This window comes from Poeciliopsis prolifica, unplaced genomic scaffold, assembly GCF_027474105.1.
Source record: "Poeciliopsis prolifica strain line A6 unplaced genomic scaffold, Auburn_PproV2 SCAFFOLD045, whole genome shotgun sequence".
In the NCBI taxonomy this organism is placed as follows: Eukaryota; Metazoa; Chordata; class Actinopteri; order Cyprinodontiformes; family Poeciliidae; genus Poeciliopsis; species Poeciliopsis prolifica.
This window is the reverse complement of record NW_026562420.1, coordinates 2,594,314-2,618,826: the sequence shown is the minus strand read 5'-3', so window position 1 is coordinate 2,618,826 and position 24,513 is coordinate 2,594,314. Positions and strand designations below refer to the sequence as shown.

Sequence of the window (24,513 nt, the reverse complement as noted above, 5' to 3'; positions counted from 1 at the left end):
TAAAAGTATTAAATGAGTAATGAATGAACTCTAAATCAGTGGATATAAAACATCTGCCTTTTCTCTTTCATTTGTTGTACTCCCTGGGCTATAAAAAGTCTTTGGCCCCAGATTACTGTATGACAACGTTTGGGGGCAGATTAAATCCCAGGGATTTTTACATTTGCTCATCACCAACCTCCTCTGTTTCCCTATCAAACACAGCTCTTGGGATTAAATGGTTGGGGGGAGGGGTGGGAGGAGGGGGTCCACAGGGAGCTCTTTCAGCTCCTGCTTAGAGGATGATGGTCAGAGGCGTTACGTAAACCAAGTGGATTTCCAGTGCATTGTTGAGCTGTTCTCTCCGCTGTATTGCCGGCGCCTTTCTGTGTGTTACAACAACCAGCGTTGCCTACGCAAAAAAAAGAAAAAATGTCACACACATCAAAGCCCTGATGTACAGTAAGCCTATAGAGCTGGTGCCTCCTGTACACTGGAGAGTCCTTCACAATCTGAAGGATACTGGTGCCCACCAACACTTTACATAAACTGACCCTGAACGGCTGTGTGTTTCTGCTGACAGAACTGCATGGCTTTACAGCAGAACATGAAATAACAGACGGTGGGGAGGTTCACACCATCAAATCATTTACTTTAATGGACCATTTGACCATTTTAAGATGGAATCACAATGCCTGAAAAGGTTGTTCAAATATACAATAAGTTTATGTCAAGCATTATTGTGTTGATTGTTTTTGAAAAAGCAAAACTGAGGACAAACTTTGTAATCTGACAAAAGGTACATGTGGCAAAAGGCTGAAGCGATCGATTGGATGAACAAATAATTGAAGTAAATAACTAATTTAGAAACTAATTAGTCATTAGGTGGATTATACACACTCAAATAATTAAGCCAAAACTGTACAAAAAAAACAAAACATTTCAATTCAAGATAAGAAAACCTTTGTATGTCATGTTTTACATACAAAGCAGCGTAATATTAGTTTCACCTGGTTCAAAACGTAAGAAATTGTGTAAAGCACCTTTTATCATTCAGTTATTAATCAGCTAATTCTGCACTGTATTTGTACTGATGTTAATTAAGCAAAAAGACTTACACTTTTCACATATTGATATTAGAAATATTAAAAGCAAAGATGCATCTTTTGCTACAAATGATCAGAGTACAAAGCAATGCTGATATGTTTGTTTAATACAGGGTCATGAAATTGAATGAAAAATCTGCTGAATGAGCAATTTGTTTTATCCAATTAAAGGTCAGAAGAATTGCTAGAATAACTGATTACTAAGATAATCAATAATTGCAGCCCTACAAGATAAAAGTCACATGATAACCTGTGTAAAAGGTCATTCTAGTACGAAGGTCCTTGAGTCCTTTGCAGCCAGATGACCGTACTCCAAAAGGCAGCATAAACCACTTCACTGATTAATTGATAATAAACACAAGTGTTCATCAGCAAATATTAGGTTACTTTGTTAGGCTGCAAAAAATGTCAATGGGAATGGAGAGTGCTACTTCACAGGATGTGTCCACTTATTGCTATTGCAACTTTATCAGACAAATGGACACAAAATGTGCTGAAGCAAACATGTTAGGTCATCAGTAGACAGTGGCAAAAGTACAAGAAATGTTTGTAGTGAACATCTCTGTCCTGTTGAGGTAAAACTCTCCTTGTGAGATGTTCCCTGAAATATTGTGGCAATTTAAGTTGATCACACACAAAAAACCCAGAATGTCTTCCTGGAAGAATAAAGCGAGCAACTCCATCATTCAAAGATCAATATTCGATTTTATTTTGCATATGAACAAGTTGTTATATCCATGCATATAGTATATTGACTTCACAGGAGTGAGAGAAAGTTCCCTCTTACTAATTGTAATATTCCACCTAAAGAATAAGGACAATATTGTACGGCATAATAAGATAGCAGCAACTCATACAGCCGGTACTCAAGTAGTGTTACAGTGTCACAAATATTGTTGTTAAACTTGCTAACGCCATTATTATATGTTCAACAAAAAGTAAAACGATGTTGGGCTTAATTATTACTTTTTGATGATCCCTTGTTTGTTTTATATATATATAGTTTGTTTATGAGACAAATCTTTTATACCACTGGCAGATTTACCTTTATTTTCACACTAAAATTGAGCAAAAAATCTCTCAATTCTCAGTTTGAAGAATAGGATTGTCTGTTCATATTTTATTGGAATATTTGCTGTAATCAGAACAGTCAGAGTCGTGTTTGCACTGCTATTTTGACTATTTAACATTAATGATTACTTCCGAATCCCCGAACTTCAGCTCCCTCCACCGAGTCTCAGTCCGGATCGAGTTGGGACTCTGACTGGGTCACTTCAACAAATCAATGATTCCATCTAGAGGAAACATGGTAGTAAAATAAAAGGGTTACCTTACACCAAAAACCACATTAGAAATGAATATTTTGTGATTTTATCCTCATTTGTCGGCATCCAAGTTAACGTGTATATCATCTTAGTATTTCAGTTCCCTAGTCTCAGACTTGAAAGATTAGAAATTTTCAACCTTTGAATGTGAGTACATCCAGTGTAGGGAAAAAAAAAAAAAAAAAACTTTGGGGAGGGGTTGATTCCTGTTATGCCAATAAAGCATCATACGTACACTCATTCCAGTGTTATGTCATTTAAAAAAATATATACCTGTTCTTGCTGGTTAACTAAAAATGGCTTCCTTAATCTAAATCTGCCAGTGGTATGTATCATTTTGAGATTCACAAAAATAATTGAATTCTACATTAATATCATCGATGCAAATATGAAAACAAAGCAGACATTATTCATTTACTTTACTACGTGTACTGCAGAGTCAAACAAAGTGCTTGTTACAAAGACAAAGAATATAGAAACATCTGTTTTTACTGTGATTGTTCAGAGGTCAGATAGCACCGTACAGTGAGAACGTCATAAAAGCCCAGAGGACAGAAGCTCTTTTATGTTTAGATTTATTTATTTATTGTCAGTTAGCCTTAAAAAATAGAGAAACTCTCAATTCCAGCATAAAAAATCTGTTCTGGTTCAGACAGAGTCCACCTTGACCTGGTTATTGTTGGTCATGAGCGGCGATGGTTTACTTTTGAGTCTCTCCGCTGCGTCGTTGGAGCTGTCTTGGAAGAAGATGCGAGCTGTACACACCGACACCACAATGCGCTTGTACTCCCGCCGGAAGTTCTGGTTCAGCACACCGTATACGATGGCGTTAAGGCAGCTGTTGAAGTAAGCCATGAAGTAGCTGGCCACAAATAACCACTCGGGGATGAGGGGAACAACGACCTCCGGTTTGATCGCTACAGCCAGGCCGATGAAGTTGAGCGGCGCCCAGCAAACGGCAAAGAGTACAAAAACCACAAACATCGTGACGAAGTTCCGGACGTCGTTCGGCGTCAGTTTGGGCCGATTGTCTGGCTTGACCCGTCGCCGTACCTGTATAACCAATATCCAAATGCGCAGGTAGCAGTAGGTGACAATCATGATGGGTAGAATGAAGTGGAAAAACACCACTGCGATCGTGTACGCAGAGCTGGCTGACTGTTTGAAGGTGCAGGAGTAAACCCGCCGATCGTAGTGGAGCGAACCCACAAACAGGTTGGGCACAATGGCCACCACAGTCAGCGCCCATATTAGGACCACGTAGCACACAGAGTTTTTGTCACTGTAAAGTTTGTCGTATTTGAGGCTGTGACAGATGTAGCAGTATCTGTTGATGGCGATGCCGGTGATGTTGAAGATGGAGCCAATGACGCTGACCCCCATGAGGAAGCCGCTGATCTGGCAGTGGACGTTACCCAGGTTCCAGCCATTGTGGAAAATGGAGGTGAGGACCAAAGGGTAAGGATAGATGGCCACCACGAGGTCTGCCACAGCCAGGCTAACCACAAAGATGTTTCCTACAAGTGAAACAAAAGGTGATAAGTCTCTTTCACACACACACGCATACACACACAAAAAAGCTTTAAATTCTACAAAATGTTTGCCTTTCTTCTTTGTAAACTGTCTGAACAAGGTCAAGATATTTCAATCTTCTCATTTTCCTTTTGAATTTCCTTTCTACTTCTGCTAAAGTATGAATTTGTTGAGAGACACAAAGTAACAGCTTATTTTCTAAAGATGAACTGATAAATCAGTCAGACGATAAATTGGCCATAATTTCCTTACTTTTGGGCCGAATATGTCACTTTTAAGACATTATATTGTTAATATATGCTTCAGAAAATGATGTCTGCTTTATTTATTTACTTTACTTAAATAACTGACTCGCACGTTTATTTGGAAATCAGACAAATATTTTAAAGCCGATTAAGAGACTTCAACATTCAGTAGAAATCTTCTTAGCATTCTTTGAAAATGTCTGCATTAGCACCACTTACTGAGCTAATAGGAAAACGTCAGTTTCACTTTGATTTTGATCTTTCAAAGCTGCTTTACAATCGGCTATTTGGTTCATTCAGCACTTTTTAAGTTTTTATTTCAATAAAAAAAAATCAAACTAAATAGCACAAAAGTAAATATGTATACTGTTTTAAATCAAGCTCATTATAAACTGGGTCATTCAAGTTCAAGCATAGCAATCAGTTTATTCCCTTAAGAGACATTCATCTGGGCTTATTTCTAAAAGGCTGCATGAGTCAGAAGGAGCAGACTTGATGCAGCTGATTTCTTAGCACAAAAAAGGACGTTTGTGTCACAGAATTACAAATGAAAGTGTTCCCATTGTTATTTGCAGAGTTAACATCAGCCACCACCTTTTCATCTTGGTCAATACTGAAAATGGAGGGTTGCCTGTTGCTAAATAATGCACACCCATACTTTTCAGCAAACACTACGCTGTGTGCATGCGTGACGATCCACAGACGTTCCTTTTGTTCTCTGTTGTTTTTCCTGAAACGAGGAACCGACTACAGTACATTTGCTTTTTGGCAGAGGACTGTTTATTACAAAGATGAGAGTGAGCACACACCTCTTTTAAAAACAAACAATAATTAAAAGTTAATATTTGGTCATGGAGAGGCATGTCATGACATGCTGACAGTATCTCTCCATCTAACTAAACAGCATTTTTCTGTCTGTCATTATGATGTGTAATGCCAGGCCTGGATTCAATGATTCGAATGGGAAAAGACGCCACAGTCGTAGATGATAAGATGCACTTAATGCACATCAGAGGGAAAGCATTTCTACTGCAACTGAACTGCTGAGTGAGAAGATGTTTCATTTTGGGCTGATTCATATATCAGAAACACTCAGGCTGCATGTGCCACCATTACCTGAGCTTAAATACCAAACCATAGACCAGCTGCATAGCCTGTTATTTCCAAATATACATAACATTCAGTTGCATTTAGTTTTTTTACAGGTGTCATTCAGCTGACCTCTGCTGAGAGTTTGGAGCAGCTGCTGTTGTAACAAGCTCATGTTGCAGCTCAACAGAATATATTTATATTTGTATATATAGTCTGCACGTGCTTATATGCTGTCATGCATCTATTTTAGTGAAGTGAAAACTAGTGAATAGTTTACCAAGGATACCTGCAGAGTCCTGTTTAGTATATTCTCTTTTTTCTGTACAACATGGTAAATAATCATTTTTTTTTTAAGTTTATCAGTTTCTTTAGACTTTAGAGAGTCTTTGAAAATCCCACAAAATCCCATTTAAATATCTGATTTTTAAAAAAAAACTTGCATGAAGTGGAATGTTTTGTATTTATTTGAGTTATAAGTGATGTCAGTAAAGTAAAACTACGGCTATAGGTGCAGGGAATAACTCAAAACAATCCTTTGCAACTGAAGCTTAACTTTATTTTTACATGTTTCATCAACCTGGTGTAAATCATTTATTATTTATTTTTCATTGGCTGTTCTACTCCTAATTGCACTGACTGAAGAAATTAAAGTTGTTTTATTTTTATATGTTGGATCTAGCTTGTGATGCTATTGGTGTATTTAAATGTGTGTTTAAAAAGAAACAAATATTTTAAGACAATTCAGTTCTGTTTTTCAATCAGTATCAGACGATACGAGACCTCAGATACCAATATCAATACACACACACACACATGCACTCACCCCCTGTGCCTGTTTGTCTCTGTGGAAGCGCTGATACAGAAGGTTTTACACTGTGTTGACCTTGTCAAGGTGAAACGCCTTTGGGATTGCTGGACTCTCTCACTCTCAGACTCTCTCTGTCACTGTGGTCAGTTCTGTGATTGACGCATCATTCTGAGTTTTCATTTGGCTTGAGGATAGATATGGCCCGGTGCTGTGTCCCTTTTCCATTTCTGCGATCCAGCACTTTTATCCAATTCCAGTTAGGATTTAGGTACAAGTGAAGCTCATCTGAGCCTTTTTGCCACTGTGGCTCGCAATGAATTTTGACACGGCCGGGTAAGCCAAAAAGATATACAGTCCATTTAGGTCAGCTGGGTTCACCCCCCACCCTCTTTATATCATTAAATTTACAATAATAACATTGTAAGTCTTGATTTCCTCATGGCGTATGTACACAGTTGAGAATCATCTTATAAATAGAAAGATAATAAAATATGAGAAAATTCATTTACAACAGTTAATTTTGGAAAAAAAAAAATTAACAGATATTTGAAAAATATCAAAGGACCGGGCCCTTAAGGTCACAAAAGGTCAGTCATCTTGCTCTTCTCATATCTGCTGCAGTAAAGTGAACAGGTTGCAATCAGATACAGAATTCAGCTAGTATTAGGTTAGGCTGGGTTATCATTCAGAAATATTGTTTTCTTCTCACTTTTTATTTGTTCATTTGCTCATTTCTGCCCTCAGTTATAGCCTGACTGTTTCTGAGCCTTTTTATTTGAAAACAAAGCCTCTATCTTTGTTCAGATTATCCAATTAATTATTTCCAGATGTTTTTAGCTCATTTTTGTTAAAAAAACATCACAACGCCTTTGCAACTCTGCAGTAATAAAGACGAAAAAACAAACAAGCACAGATGAGACCTTCGTCCTCTTGTTTCTTTTAAAACGCTTTCCTCTGCAGGAGAGTCGGCATCAGTATCGGACTCTCGTTTCACTTTGAGAGCTGTCCAGATTTTTCTCCCCAAGCAGTGGAAATTTTCAAACCTCTGACAAGTTTCCGAGGTTTCAGCCACACTCTGACTACTGTACTTCAAAAGGCGTTGCCTCGGTTTCCTCTGAGTTGTTACCCACATGTTCAGCTCGCTGTGAAAGGATTAATCCTAATTTTGATCAAATCCACAAAAATGGAAATAGTCACAAATAATAGTAATAACAAGAATTATAATAATTATAATAATAATTGTAAATTATTTTCATTTCGATTATTTTTATGCTTCCAACTTAAAAACAATATGATTCCCATTTTTAAGCAGACCTAATTACTTAAAGCCAGATACAAGATACAAAAAAATAAAAAGAAAAAACCCACAAAAACACAGTCATAAGTTGCATTTGCCTAATCCCAACCAATTCAATAAGTTTTGTGTGTAAGAAATAGGTGTGCGCTCAGAGCTGTGAAGGTCCAAGGTGTTAACATCTCTATTTCTATTGTCCTTTTCATTTCATTCGAAGGGAAATCAAATGCTCGTATTCAAAAGGACCTGTAAGTTTTGGATGAACTCTGGTATTCGTCTTTATTTTACAAATGAACTTAGAAAAAACAAAATCAATAATTTTCTAAACTGGATCAGAAAGCATGAATGTTCTAATAGTCTCTGTTTGAAATATCTTTTAATCATGCTGCAGTGGCCGTGTGTGTGTGTTTGAACGATCTGCTTGTAAAAACAGCTTCCCTGTCAAGCTCCATACAGTTATCTTAGTCCATCCCCTCATCTGACCTTACAGTAACCACTTTGTGTTTGTAGTGGCTCAAAAGATGTGCTTAAAAATTATGAAGAAAAATTCTCCCCTCTTTGGTCACCAAAGGAGCTCAGCAGATGAGCAGTTCCACCAAGTGTTTAGTGGATGGTTTCATAAAGCATATCTAAAATATATGAATGAAAATAGCAGCTTGGCAAGCTGAAATACCGCAATGCAACTTGGCATGCTGTCATTTGAAAAGCAACCGATAGTCTGGCACATGTTGTGTAGCTTGATCTCATATTCATTTATTTAAATTCAACAAAAGTTGTGCCTTCTGTCTTCAACACGTCACCCGGGATCCGGACGTCTCTACAAATGCTGCAGGTTGTCACCAGGTGGAGCTGGTTTGAATAAGTTTGCCTTGAATCACTGTGATATTCAACCAAATAATAATGATCATAATTTTAAAGTGCAAAATAAAAGGCAAAATACAACATTGAAGATCAAAAACATATAAAACACCAAGAAGGCAATGAAACAAGGAAGTAGAGTTTCAAACTTATAGGACTAAAATATGGCAATCCACTGAGTCAATACACCAGTGATGTCATGACTCAAGTTCAAAAGTCAAGATCAAGTGCATACAATGTGAGTGGTGTTGGTGTGCAAGAAGCCATACGAGAAATGCTCCCAGTCATGAACAAAAAACCAGAACCGTCCTTTTAATGTGTAAAATTGCATCTGAGAGCATGACTGGACCTCATTATGTGATGTCACATCACAATGGCACCATGTTTATTGAGAAAATGTGTGTTATTCTGTGAATTTCTGAAATAAATGCCTATATTTTCATGTCAAGGTAAAACCTGATAATAGCTATATTACAAAGCGTGGTCACTAATGCACAACACTACAGTATTAGTACACTAAGCTGTGAGTTATATGTTTATGTTCTACATGACCATAAAGATTTGTTGTTGTTGTCGTTGTTGTTTACGTCCCCAGAAACAGATCCAGACCTGGAGAAGCAACATTCTGCTCTAATCTGTAAAACTGGAAAAGTTCTGAAACACAGAGTTCCTGCAAAAAACATATTTGTTTGGAGTTGCCCTTTATATTTTCCACTTGATGCAGACTGCTGTGTTTCCTTGGATATACAAGATTTTACTAATTTGAATTATAAACTGAACTTGATGCATTGTTTGATAAATATGATCAGTTGAATGGATGTACTTGTTTGTATGATTGGATTGAATTTACTTTTTTTTAAGTCTCTTGACAAGACAAATTGTGAAATGCTGCTGCATAAATAAAACTGAAGTGAATGAAACTGCCATGGGAGAACCTTGCTTCTGCATCTTCTTCTGATAGGAGTTAGGAGGCTGGCTGCAGAATTTTATATCAGCTGTGGATTAAACAGCAGAGACTGGGCGACAGAGAAGCAATAATCCATCCCTGAGGTGATTAAGACAGAGATACTTATCAGTACTTAAAGGAGTTTCTTATCGGAGTTTCATTAAGCCAAAGAGGTGGGAAGCCAAGTTCCAGATGGGCTTTCTCTTTCAGTAAAAAGTGTCTGTCCGGACCCTGATGTGATCCCCTCAGGGGACGAGGGAAGGTTACGAGTTTGACTGAGATGGTAGACCTGTCAAAAAGTAGCACAGCTGTCCTAAGGCAAGTTAAAACCTCATTTGTAGCAGAAGAATGAAAGCCTGCTCAGCTGCATAACGTCTCTGACTTCTGTGCTTTAAGCAGATTGTTAGGGAGGGAAGTTAGGACAGGGTTGGCTGGGATGGAGGGGCCCATCGTTCACAGCGAGTCTGTTTTTGATCTACTGATCGTCAGTTCTGTGGAGAAGAGTTCACCAAGTGTTACATCATTAAACCAAAGCCACTGCTGGGGAACAACAACTGGATTTGGACAACCACAACACTGAAAAATGTTCCCAGTGGCAAAGTACTGTTGCAACATTAAATGCTTATAGAAAACATCAGCAGGTTTTTTAGTAATTTAATTGTTATTGTTAGTAAAAAAAAGAGAATAATCCACACCCTGTTTGTGTTGGTCTGTTGTGTTTATAAGTTTCTGAAACAGAGAACATGATTCCAGGAATCAGAAATCTGTGAGATCCCCGGTTGAGCAGCGGGAGCCATGCTAGCTAACAGGAGAGTATTAAATAAAGATGAGTCCCCTAGGAAAGGGAGGAAATACAGTTTGTAATTATTTGTCTGTGTGTGTGTGCGTGTGCTGGTGTGTGTGTTGGTGTGTGCTGTAGACGTTTATGAGCTCTGAACATCTACCATGTCTCGGGTTAGAGGAGGTTTGTGATGGTTCCTGGTTGTCTTCCAGAAAAACACGCAACATGAACTACACAACTACATTGAAACTTAAAAATAAAATGCAAATATAACTACTGAGAGAGGAAACCAATAAAAAAGCCTGAACAAGATGAAGCCTTAATAAAAAGGAACTGATTACATTCCCAAATCACTACTGGGTTTGCTGGTAATATGCTTATGAATAAAGACTGTGACAGCAGTCAATGGTCAGCACAACTAATCTCCTTGCATGTCACACTGAAGCAATTTCAAAAGAGACGCAAAAGCTCAGAGTACAGTCCTTTAATACAGACATAAGACATAATCTGTCAATATCTATCTTTTTTTTTAGATAAAACATTGTTTTTAGCCCTTACTGGTGGAGAAAAACAGGAAACTATTCCTTCATTTGGAAACAGGAAGAAACGGTTTTATAAATTGGCCCTTGGTGACTTCTGTCCTCTAGATCTAAACGGCAGCAGCAGAGCAACAGAAAGCTGCTCTACACATCCAGCCTGTTTTTGAACAGCTTTCAAAGTAGCTAGCAGCTGGCTAGCTGTTTTGCCTTTGCAAATATATCTGTACTCCTTGAACGTTTTACACCTTACAACCATAAGCTCAAATGTATTTTATTACAATATTATCAAGGTGACTCAAAGCAGCACAATGCAGTCAAGATGAGAAAAAAAAAGATACATCGACTTCATAACTTTAACAAAACATATTTTGAATACAGATCTGAAAAGTGTGGCCAGGATTGGTATCCAACCTCCCTGACTCAATCCTTTGTAGAACGACTTTTCACTATTGTTGCATCTGCAGGTCTTTTTTGTTTTGGGTAAGTCTACACATGGCTGAATTTATTTAGCTCATTCTTCTCTGGACTGGGCCATTGATACCTCAATATGTTGGATACTGAGATGCTAGACTTCTAATAGGTCTAGTGTTATGGTTCTGTTGGAAGATGAACCTTAATTTCAATCTTAAGTCTTCAGCCTCTGTGTTTTGCTCTATCCAACTTCTAATTAACCACAAGAAGTTTTAATCTAAATGAATAACAGTTATACAACAAAAAGCCATTAATAAATGGCCATGGCAGTGTAATTTTCCTTTTTGTTTGCATATTAGATTGTGTAATTATTTTATCAGGCTGAGAATGTTTCCCCATTGGTAGGAGATTCCTTAGAGATACTCAGAACTGACACACAATGTCTTTTGTCCAGCTAAATGAAAGGGGAGCATTTTTATTCCATGACAAAGAACAACGCTTCCACAACGGCAATTCCAAAGCTCACTGTTTCGCTTTATTTATAGACATAAATAAGCTCCCATTTTCCTACTCGATAATATTAGAACACCCTTTCCGTTTTGGCCCTGGGTCGTGACTTAACAAACACAACCAGCGATGTTCACCACCAATCTGCCCAACTATCCTAAAACCTAAAACATTTCACAGAGGCATGCCAATCTCCAAATATCCGGCCTTTTTTTTTTTTTTTTTTTTTTTTTTTTTTACATAGCAGCTATAGGAATTTTGAGGATCATGTGTTGTGAAAATACCTGTCCACCACATTTACTTTGCAGCGTTCGGGGAGCAGAGATGACAAAAGACCACGGGTGGTGTCACACTGGATGTCAGCCAGGCCCTCACAGCTGGTGGCGTGACACAGCCTGACAGGTCCAGTCACTTCTTTCTGATAAAACCCCCCAGACAACTTGTCCAATGTCATGTTGTCAATCTGATTACACAGTCTTTATATGTCTTGCACTGGCATCAGCATTTGATATGAAAATGAACCCATTTATCAGAGCAAGTGTGAAAACGTGTTATTTCTGCAACTCTAATCTCCTCATTAAACACCCGGATGCCGTTGTAAGATTTAAGTTTGCCAGACTGTCATATTTGTCACATTCATTTTAATCAACATAAGGTTCTTCAGTGCAGGATACTGTACTTTTTTCCCCTAGGAGTCGTAGACCATGTGGGTGCACGACTCATGTCTTCTGGTGCTGCTAGGATTTACAGTGGTCCAGCTGCTCCCCTGTGAGCGCCTTGCTTCATCATCACACTTTATTTGTAGGACTTTAACGCAAAGTAGCTGATTGTGCCGTCTTTCAGCCATCTGTGATTCAGAACAGAAGATGGAAAGTAGGCCAGCAGAAAACCCCATCTGGATCTGTTTTGCTAAGTTCCCCTCAAAACAAGGTGTTAAAAACAAGTTATGTTCCTGGCGTTGTGCTGCTACACAAGGCTGATTATCCCAGACTTGTACCGTTCTGATTCACAAGGTTCCAGTTTTATTTGAATTATTTAATAGTACTTCCATTAGAGTGCTTCAGATATGCTATAAATTTGTCTTGCATGTTAAAGAGAAAAGCCTTTAACATGCAAAATCCTCCATAAAACATGCCCCTAAATATCTCTAGAGCTTAAAGCAATATGTACTTCTCCATATATTGGGAAAATTATATATACCAATATATACTGTGGCCTCTCCCACACTTCCATTCACTCCTCCCAGGCCCCACCTCCTCCATGAGGTTGTTAACTACTTGTTTACTGAAAGCAAAATAGGAAATGAAACAGGGAATGGTTTGAAACCTTTGCACTCTGGTAGAGGAGTATAACTGACAACTATCTAAAAAGTTGTTTAGGGGACACTTCCTAAAAACTGCAATACAACAATACAAGAATATTGATGAAGAAAGCATATATGCACAAGACAATGCAGTTCCTCTCAAGCACTGTCATAAGACTTTCAAGTATGTCAATATGTTTCTCAGTAGAAATCGGTTCCTCTGCTGGTATTTACCTTGTTTCTTCTTTTCCACCTAATAAAGGATGTTTTACCCAGGGGTAGAGAATGGATAGATGCCAGCCTATGGCAGTGTGTGGGTGTGAAGACTACAACGTGGGACATGGTTGCATAGAGTTATGTGTCTTTTTTGATTTCACCCTTCATTTATTTTAGGAGTTTCAAACCATTGCAGGCAGGCTACCGGTGCCTTAGCCTGCCTGCAATGGTTTTGTCATCTTTGTGTGTCAAGGACCAAACTAGTGTTTATTGGCAGGATTTAATACAGCTTTTTAGTATCTAAACAGTTTAATAACCGTTTAATTTTAATGTAGATTGCATAATATCATATATTGACAATATGTTGGTAAGTGCAGATTCACAAACTTGCTAGTAAATAGTTAATTACTATAGCAAGCAGCAAAGTGGTGAAGTTGGATCAACCTTGGCTGCAGTCATTTGACCAGCAGTTCAAATGATGCAGTTAAAGAAGGTTCTGCCTGAAACCTGCACGATTCAGCTAGAATTATTCACGCCTAATTTATCTCAGTGTTATTTTTTTTTGTTTTGCTTTTTGAGCTCAGCAATATTGCTATGTGTGTTATTAACTTATTGTAAACAAAAATTTGTTTGGAATAACTCACTCGCTTAAATGCTATTGAAAATAAAAAGCTTAAAACTGAAATTCAGGCTTCATTTCCTGAGATCGAGACATTAAAAAAGAAAGTTTTATTTATTTATTTTATGACTATAAATTGAATATTATGTGTTAAACTACATGTGTGCAATGGGCATTACTGTCACAGTAAACAATAAATCAACTAATTGCACAAAGTCGTAAAATAAACTCAATCATTTTCATTTGCTTGATTTATCTTTTTTCTCTTTTCACCAAAAACGAATGATAATAGTTTTCAGTCTGGTCTTTTGGTCTCAACTATCCCCTTTTTTGAAAGATAATTTGTTTACAGAAACTTTGTGCTTTATTTTATTTGTTGTTTCTGTTTTTTATTTATTTTTGGTTATTCCAAATGTCTTCCAGTTCCAGTGTTTAAATGTTAACTAGTATTTAAAAGTTTATTGATCTTTAAGAATGTGTTCTTGCATTTTTAAGCCATTATTAATATTGTATTACTTGAAAATGTTCTCAAAACAACAATATTATTATTTAGCACAATAAGTTCTGGGACAATTTATCGTCCAGTAAAAAGTCTCATTGTGACAGGGCCATTGACTGTCACCACTCCACACCACATTTATATTCCACTCTGACTCCATTTATTTTAGTTTTATCAAGATATCAAAATTATAACCACTAATTAAATCAAAACAACTCTATTGTTTATTGGACTTAGGAACAGATTACAATAAATAACTTTAAATCAGATGTTAAAGGACAGTCCATTAGAAATGTTCGTTTGCATGTTATGACCAGATTAATGGTTAGTACAAAATGACCAAAATATAAAATAATATTGAAAAGTAATACATAAAAATAATAAAGAACTAAAATGACCAATTTAGTTAAATTCATTTTATTGCGTTTATATAAACTATATACAATTCACATCATAAGGCACTTTATAAAAAGTCCTTTCAATCCAATCATAAACACATTCCAGTGAATCTTACTTATCAAACAGTAGCCTACATCAAGTTTGGTTTATTTGAATTTGTAAAAATAAGGAAACATCAGGTTGCATTGAGTCACTGATGTCACTTCATAAAACCCAAAAGGTTTTGGACACTGTTGGTTTTGCAATATCAGACAAAGTTTATCTATCAGGAACAACCTGATGACTGTGAGAGAAGGTGATCCCCGATCAGCAGTTGCTTAAAGTTGAAGTCTTGCTCCACTCTAAGTTATAAATCACAGACATACGTTTACAAAACTATAATTTACTTTCCTATTTTTACCTTAACACCTTTTTAAAACAAAATACAACTGCAATCAGTTGAAATGGTTGCAGAATGACCTTTGCAGAAAGAAACCGCAATCATTGAAATAACGTCAAGCGATTTGTCTGTTCTTTGTGTGAGCGTCTAACACAATGAGGGAAAAATTTACCTTGCAAAATTTGACTTTTTAAGTGTTCTCTACCCCCCACCGTGCTCCCATAAGAAAACCTTAGAGTTCTGTCCCCCATGCCGTCCATCATGTATTCCACAGGTGATACACAGCTTGCTGAGCAGCTCTCTGAAAGGCAGCAAAGGGCCGTGTGTGGCGGGGGGCTGATGGGCTGACCCAGATACAGGGCAGCTGACTTGACGTTCAGCGAGGACAAACAGGTTTTGCTTTGAACGCATCACAAACACAACTGTTTTTCTGCCTCCTGAAACCTCAGCCGCTTAAAGAACTAAATCTAAATAAAGATTTAATTTTTTAGGGTTGTTTTTTTTTAAATAAGAAAAAAAAGAATCCCCCGGAGTAAAATTTAATGTTGCAGCTTCATACCTAAAATTTGCTGTTGGCGGTATTAATTTGTAGCCCACTAAGGTTAAAGTAACAAATGAATATGATCCACAAACAAAATGGACTTATCACTTCATTTCAAGTGATGATATATGAGACAGCAAAGTCACGTCTATGCAACAGTATGCCGATGCGGCTCTGCATACAGAGAGCTACTGAACAGAACAAAATCATTTCTGTCTGCTGATGGTCACATGAAAAACACTGAAAACATTTGATTCTTTGCTAAATTTGCCAGCAGGTTAGAGGGTCAATGACATGGAGCCCCCGGGTTTTAAACAACAACACGACACCTTCTGATGAGTGAAATGATAGTCTGACGTTATCGCAGAGGGTTTGGGCTTGTGGGACATGACATCTCCTGCCAGGATCGCTCAAAATGTGGCTGCTTCCGAAAGGAAACAACGATAAAACTGTAACGAGTAGGAAAAATAACCTTGCTTATAAATAGTCAAAGATACATATCAGCATACAAAGACTTTCGTTCAGCAACTTTAGCCTCAATGCCCTCGAGTGCAGGAAGAAGTGCTCCATAATAATCAAACTTCATGGCTCCGGAAAACAAACCGTGTATGCAAAACAGTGGCCAGAGAAAACAGCAGACACAACGTCGGACAACTGAAATTAGTGGAAATATTTGTTCAAGCGGTATTTTTTAATTTAAGTGTTTAAGTAATTACACTTTAGGTAAAAGCCAGAAAAATAAAGAATTTTTCAGGGAGAAGCTGCTGATCTTCTATGACCCTTTTACCTGGAAGAAAATTACTTTAACACTTTTATTGTGTCAGAACATTCCTAAAATTTCCTACTTAAATATACAATGTCGTAATTCCGGTAAAATATGCATCTTTTAAACCAAATGTCCTGCAATTAAAATGGATTCCATTCTATTTAAGTCTGCTGTAACGTATTTTCTTTCAGATGACCTGGAAATGAACGAGCAAACTTAAAGTCCGGAGGTAGAATATTAAAATGCTCTTAACTGAATGGAAGGAGATGGAGAGATTCTGTGGTCATCTGGTGACAGGTCACCTACTACAACTCACTGGATAAAACTAATTATTTTGAAACAAAGCGATTGGTTGCTGATCATGTTAATTTAAAGTTTTACACCAGACTATTTTTTGTGTTTTGCTTCCAAATTTTGGAGCACCTTCAACAAACCATTTGCCCTCCTTTGTGCTTTGTGTTGACTCCCTGCAATTCACACTTAGACTGATATCAAATTACTTTCAATAATAGTAGAAATTGATTAACCAAATGACCAAATGATAAAAAGATACATAACCCACTGAGTGAAAAACATATAACCCCCACTTCAGACTGGCAAACAGGCTCCCGTAGGCATTCAATACCCAGTCACACACACACACACACACACACACACACACACACACACACACACACACACACACACACACACACACACACACACACACACACACACACACACACATACACGCACACGCACACACACACACACACAAAAAGCAACCAATTACGTGGTGGCTGGATTCCCATTTGCAATTACAAAGCAGCTTGATCCTGTCAGAAGATTGGATTGATCCCATTTATGCCATTTAGGTCCCTTGAAAGTAAGTATTTAATGAGGAGTTACTGCTGCTCATTATGAAATGAGCACACTCAACACGCTTCAAGGTTACCGGGGTTATAATTGTTAAAGTGCAACTAAAAACTCAGCTTCAAAATTTCAAAAATTTCTAAAGGTGTGGAAGATTTGAAAATTGGAACGGGTCTAACTCTGTGATGATCACTCTGGTTCCTGCACACTGGTTTGGAAATGTACCTCAGTTTACTGCAGACATGAAAACAAACCGTGACATGGTGTGCAAGTTTGCAAGAGTAAAGAGGTAAAAAGTGTAAATATTTATGCCTGAAGTTTAAGGTGTCCCTTTTCATTATTAATATTCTCCACCACGGTTGTGGAAAGCATTTCTTACACATAGGAACTGAGCTTATCATGCTTCACAGATGATGTAAGGTGTGTGTGTTCGTGAACGTATACATGCAGTTTGCTCTACTTTTGGAATACAGCTGCAGCATAACTTCAGGCTTCAGCTTATTTCATGTGACACATTTGTGGCCTGGTTTTAGGAAATCTGTAAATCATTTTAGTTTTATTTGTTTGTATATTTTTTATATAAATAATGAAGAACTACCTGTCCTAGCAGATTGTATTTTTGTACTGATGACATAACTCACTGAGATTAGAGAGAAAATATCTACTCTCTGAAGTTGCAAACTCTCAGCTCCACGGTTGTCAAAGTGTTGTCCCAAAGCACTGGAGCTCTACCAGAAATTCTCACATAAACTCGTTAAAAGATAAAAAATCAAAGCTAATTAACAAACGAACAGAAGTCATTTGAGAAAATCGGTTGTTTCAACTAGAAAGAAGCGCAGTGTTCAATGATGAAGAAAGTACAAGCACCGGTAGCGACGCGTTTACTTCTGTCAGAATGTGAATGTGGTAACAATACTGATGCCTGTTTACACTCTGATTATTCATTTAATTATTTTTTTATTTAATTATTTCATTTATTTATGATTTAAAATGAAACTGTACACAGAAGTTTTGAATGAAGAAGTGGTTTGAAGAAAAAAAAGTTGTACACTGCCACTTTTCTCAAAAGTCAGTTCAATTTCATCAGTGAAACATCCATATAATTAAATTAATACCATTGAACCTTTTGTTTTAAAACTGCTTAACCTGCTTAGATAATCTTTGAAGCCAAAATGCTTACTCTGATTTTCAGTGCAGCCAATAAGCCATCACTCATCATGTCTACATACACCTGTTGAATGAATTTGTAATCCAGAAAACAGTACGCACTTGTATGTAAGGCAGTAGTTCTTCAGTCCGTCACATATTGCAGATCCAGTTTGTTATTTTGTGTACCTCTAGGGTTTTAAGTCTATTGTTAAAACTGTCACTATCGTAAAATGTTGGTGTTGTTGTAGAATGCAGTTCTACCATCAGACTGATTTGTGCCACTAGCGCCACACAGAATGTGTTTTTGCAGAGCAAGAGAAGTGCAAGAAAAACAGACATGAGCAGGTAGAGAAGTTGATGTACGTCAACGCCAAGCCTGTAAGACGGCTGCAGGTTTTCCCTTTTGGGAGGTCAAATGAATCGACTTGTTAGCTCCAACACCATGTATTTCTTGGGTCGGCGTAACATACTCACTATTTATTTTAAGAGATCGGGCTACAAACGCACAAAGCACTTTGAAATTATCCAGCCACTTTGGTAAACAAGTAGAGAGGCAGATTGCGATTGTTTTTATATTTTTAACATTTCTAGGTTTTAAAGATTTGATGATACAAACACACAGCGCCCTATTTTTCCGTTTTCAAAAATTCAACTCCTCCAAACAACCGTAACCACACCAACAGAACGTTGCCCATTCTTTTCTTTTCCGTCCTTTTGAATAACCTCAGCAGTGAAACTAGTCCAAATTCTTTTGTATTAAACTACCTGTCAATTTGGTGGTACTTGGACACCATAGTATTTACTGAGGTGCTACATGTTCCAAAAAGGCTGATATCTAAAATTAAAGCCTGGAAGATGTTAGAAGATTTTGTTATCTTGCTGCTGAAGAGAATAAAATGCAGAAAGCAAGACAGGAAACAGCTTCGGCTGAGGGAATTAATATGTTATGTAACTGTCCTAGCCTAACAATCATCTGTATGTTGGTAGAGGTTTTTGCTGTTCCAGTGGGAAACTGAGGTCAGGATGCTGTTTCAACAGCTCCTGAGCTTTATGATGTTTATTAAGATTCTGCAGTAGTTATGTTACTGTACAGTTGACCCCAATTGACCTGTAGAATCATATCATAAACTCTTAAAAGCATCAAAATATTTTCTAAAACCATAATTACTGTCTGCTCTAATGTCTTTTTTAGATATCATACATGTCATACAATTGTATTCCAAATAATCAGAGTTTATGAGATGCAGTTTTTTTCTTCATATTTACTGAGTTTCCTTCTTTAAATTTTGTGTCAGTTTCCCACTAATCCAACATCATCTTTTCTTTATTCTTGTTTCGACTGTGGTTGTTTTCTCAAATATTTCATCTATAAATATGACCACTGGCTAACGATTAAACTCTTTTGAACAGGGTGTAAATAATTGCAGTTCTGAGGAAGTTTTGAACTCTGCATGCATACACACAGAAAATAAGCATCATTTTAAACGCCATGGGTGACCATTGCATTTTGAAAAAGGTACTAGTTAGTGAAACTAAAAAGTATCGGATTCTTTCAAAACGTGGACAATTTAGTCAAAATGACCTGATCAGGATTTTCTCCTTTTTTTCCTCCAGTACTGACAGGAATCATTTAGGAAAAGTCAAAGCAAATTCATTTGTATTTTATGTTTGTATTGTTGTCATAACAAAATAACTGACTTCCCAATAATGTTGGCAACCTTTGTATAAATGTTTTTTTTTTTCTTGACAGCAACATACCTGCGTAAATCTAAGACAGGGCTGCTGTTAGAGATGGGCAAGCCGATCAAAAATATCAATAAAATCGTTACCAAGTCGTTATCAGTATCAGATCAATTCTAGCATAACATTAAGATTCCCTTTTGAAAATGTATTTTATTTTTGTATTGTAGCTTCTCAACTTTATCTCAGAATAAAGTTTCTTCTCCATTTTTTTTTGTTAATTTAGAAAACAATTTTCTTTTGCCGTTGCTTCTCATGCAAATATGTTATTAGAGTATTTTTGTTAACTATCTAAATTTTGACCTAAGTTTTAACACAATAATTCAAAAGAAAAAAAAAAGTTAAGATATACAGAGACACAAAGAAACAAATGCCAATGACACAGGGGGGCTTTATAAGGCCAGAGTCACACGATTGTCATCATCTGCACCAGTCCATGTGGGCGTGTCATGTCGCCTGCAGTCGAGGTGCAGCTGGCAGATTTGTCATTGGGCAGCCAGTCTGTATGTGCTGAACACATAGGCACGTTGAGAAAAATCACATTCAAAAGTGATGCCAAATATTCAAATGCGAAAACAGAGCATTGTGCCTGTTTTTATGTTTTTATGAAAGATTGTTTAAGGACATTTACTGACAGGTGGAAATGTATCATTTGGTCATAAAGACGCAGCAAACCGTTTTAAGGTTGGAACGTCACTTAATTTTTTGCTCTTTGAAAGAATACTTTATTTCATACTTTATTATTTCATAAATTTTTTTTGTTATTACTATTTATTGTTTTTATTATTTTTTATATATTTATATATTACTTATTTTACTTATTTTAACATTTAAAGCTATGAGTCAAATTTACACTAATCACAAATATGTCAGAAATTACAGCAAGCATATACAATACACAAAAAAGGAGAGAGAAGTGTTTTAAATGTTTCAAATTGTCAAAAAATGTTTTTCTGTGAGCAAAGCAATACTAGACAAAATTTCACCTGATGAAGGTTATTATAACTCACAAACTAAGTCACAGCTGTTAGTTTACAGCAAAAATTAAATGAAACTCATCATGATCAAACTTGCTGAACTAGAGATGGTCTCCTTCTTTCTCCATGTTTTTCCAGTATCTTTCTCTTCCATAGAGGAATCTTCCATGTCCTTTTTGTCTTCAGGGCTCAATGTCAAAAGCAAAAGTATTTTGATCTCTCGTCCTCAGAGTTCTCTACTAAACCGTCGTTGCCTCTTATGTTATATCCTAACAACTTTTCAACTCCCTTCGTAACAAGAAATCCAAGGTCCCATAAATATCAAAATCCTCTTGACTTGATGTTCAGCTAAAATGGTTTGTAGAATCAGTTTGAAGTCGTCTCTCAGGAATCGATCTGCCTCCAACCAAGTTGAGAAGCAAACTGAGAATTCTTGTATTCTTGTATCTCTGTGAACATTTATGACCTCATTGATGAGAACATATCATCGACAGTGATGTCAAGCAACCTGTGTCAGGTTCTTGTTTGTTTTAGTGGCTATGGAAACACAAGGAGTTATGAATGGGGTCAGATTACTGTCAATTAAAAATGCAGATCTAAATTAGTAAATCAATAAATGTGTATAAATTCAAGGTTTGTATTTGTCCAGTTTTCCAACTCATGCAAAAATTTGAAATTTTACCTATGAGAATACTTGTAAACTAATAACTTAATAAAAGTATTTTTATAAAGAGAGTAAGTATTTTTCCAGAAGTTAGACACACATCAGTCACATTTAGAAACTGGCTCTAATTCATCTGCTTGATCTACTTTGAACTGCACACCACACACACACACACACACACACACTTGCACCCCCCCCCACACACACACACAATGGGCATTTACATTGTTCCATTCCTGTTGTAACATTGTCATTCCATTGTTATAAAAATGTTCTAGAAATTGTTCTACAAATGTTTAAAAAATTCAAAATAAAAATATTTCAAAGAAGAAATAATTCTTGTGAGGAGTGTAACATCATAGAAAGCATTATATAAAAGTTTTACATTAACAATTTTTTAAAATTTGTTTTACAAAATTTCCTCAAAAAGAATAACCTGTACTTGGAAAAGGAATAGAACTAAAAATTTTACACAATTTAGTTTTTTGAACTACTCAAACAGCTGCTCTTTTGTAAAATATCCCTAAATTATTTTTCATCCATGTAGTCCGACAAGAAAGGGAATGACCTTTAATCTCGGAGATCCCTTGTATACTTTTGATTATTTTAATATTTTCCACAACAGTTTACAGAGTAAATTATTGTGACTAAAACAGCCTCCACCACTCAGTTTAGACACTCAGCATCGTTATCGCCACAAACTTCTCCCTGCTGGTCAAAAGTCCCAGCTTGCTTATTTTGTAAGCACACACATATATGCATGAGGCCACAGGTTAATTCATTAGTCATTAATCCTTCCCTTGACCCTTAACTGCACAGGAGGGAGTAACTGGTGAACTGGCCCACTTTGCAAATACGTCCTCAGCTTTACACTCAAATTGATTTAGACAGTGGCTGTTGCACACTTAGTAAAACACACACATAAGCCATAACAAACCTATCTTAGTGGAGACATCAGTATCTTAGCACCTTCACAGAATGATTCAGGTAAAATTGTTGCGTTGGACTGACAGGTATGAATGACATGTGGTCTGACAAAGTTGCACTTTATTTCTTTCCAAGTCCAGCGTTAAATGACACCATCTGCTGCTGCCATGTTGGAGATCTACTTTATAAAGGAGGAGCAGAGCAGGTTCTCAAGGAGACGCAGAAATGCCAAGCATTTTCAGAGCAAAGTCACAAACTCAACTTTTACATTCCAAAGATTATAGCCATCTAATCAAGGGCTCAGGAGAGTTGATTATAAGCATTTGTACTTTCTCACTATTGTTTAAATATAAATGTAAGTCATTTTCTAAAACACAGAACTTTTCTCACCCCCTGTGACTAAGGAGATATTGATTTTTTATTTTCAAAATAATAGCAACCAGCAAGGGAGTCCAGAGAGTCCAGAGCATGACCAAAGCTAATGAGTCATCCAGCAGACAACAGACAGACCAGGATGAGGGGGTAAGCTGTGGCTTTTGAACTGTACGGGACTGATTTAGTGATAGTACCTGTGAGAGCAACATTTGACCCTAATGACCACAGTCAACTGTCACTGTCAAGCAGTGGCATGCAGTCAGGGGAGGCAAGTAAAGCAATGCCTCACCGATCATCTTGACAACTGAGTGGGTACTAACAAGGAGAAAATTTAGTTTTACAAATGACTGCTCTATAACTGTGTTTTCTGTATGATTTAAAAATTTCCATGGTCAAAATAGCTAAATGTCTGTTCAAGTACATGGAAAAAAGGCAAAGTGCAAGATTGATGAGCTGAATCTCATTTGCTTTGTTCATGTTCATGTTCAAGATGAGATTGTTCCCACAGCATGCCACAAAGTGATCCACCAACTCTCTGTACGCAGCTTCTTGATCATCTCTGCAGAGTAATCTGAGAAGTCGAACTTGTGCTGGAAGTCTAAAATGTACAAAGTGAGAGGCATGGTGAGAGTGCAGTAGTCTACGGTGCTCCTGTGTTGCTGACCACTTGGTCAAACATAAATTATGGATTGTTTGTGACCATCGTTATCTCCAGAGACTTCTCCCTCCTATGATTTTTGAGACATCCACCTGTGTCTTCATCATCTTGACAACTGATGATGAGGTTTCTTCTGAGGTGAGTTTCTTTGGCAACAGAACCAGGCTCGATGTCTTCAACATCAACAGAACCTTCTTCTGGGTCAGGCCAAGGTTGAAGAGATGCTGCAGACTCTTTGGCTGACACCATCTGGACCTGCAGCCTTGTTCTGGTTCAGTCTGTCCAGCTGCCTCTTGGGGGGAGGCAGAGGGAGCAACAGCATCTCCTGATTTGGTTGAAGACCAATTTGTAGATGGAGAAGAGTTCATGACTGAGGTGGAAGAGGTCAAACAATATAGAATGTGTGTCACCAAAAAGAATTTCAATGAAAACCTGCAAAAAGCTGGTGTACTAAGGAATGGCAGCATAGCCAAAGTCCCACTGCACCAATGCTCCAGTCAGGATGTTGAGCTGATTTGATCATGGAACCATCAACTACCTTAGTAGTGTGAGATATTTTACAGGCACAGCTTGAACATCAGGTGTGCCTGATGCAGATGCTAAATAATGCTCAACAAACTTTATAAAAATTGACTGGTTCAAATTTAATTAATTTAATTAGTTGACCTAACTTTAAAAATCAAATATTAGATACTGAGTAATAAACCTAATTAACTTTAAGTAAGCATTACTAAATTAAGTAGTGCAAAATTAAGTTCATGCAGCTTCAACTAAACAAACTCATTTTCTTGGATGAGTCCATGTCCTTCTTCTTTCTCTCACGTTTTTTTAATAAGGTTTTATTGGCTCTAGTGACCTTTAATTGAGAGTGGGTAATGCGTGAGGGGAAAATTGTGTGTCAAAGGTCTTCAGGCCGGGACTGGAACTACCGCCTCCGTTTCAATCGCAGTCGCAGCATCCCTCTCTCCCACTTCACAGAATTACTAATTACATCGAATATTAGAAATACATAATCTATACAAAAA

At 37.1% G+C, this 24,513-nt stretch overlaps 1 protein-coding gene across 1 annotated transcript in view; it reads right to left on the bottom strand.

Annotated features, from left to right (window-relative positions):
- Nucleotides 1–1,770: 1,770 nt before the first annotated feature.
- mtnr1aa (melatonin receptor 1A a) overlaps nucleotides 1,771–24,513 on the bottom strand; it is a 42,352-nt gene continuing 19,609 nt past the window's right edge. The window contains exon 2 of the mRNA XM_055056659.1: nucleotides 1,771–3,927. Coding sequence (XP_054912634.1) covers nucleotides 3,059–3,927 — 869 coding nt within the window. The 3' untranslated portion in view covers nucleotides 1,771–3,058. The remainder of the gene's footprint in view (nucleotides 3,928–24,513) is intronic.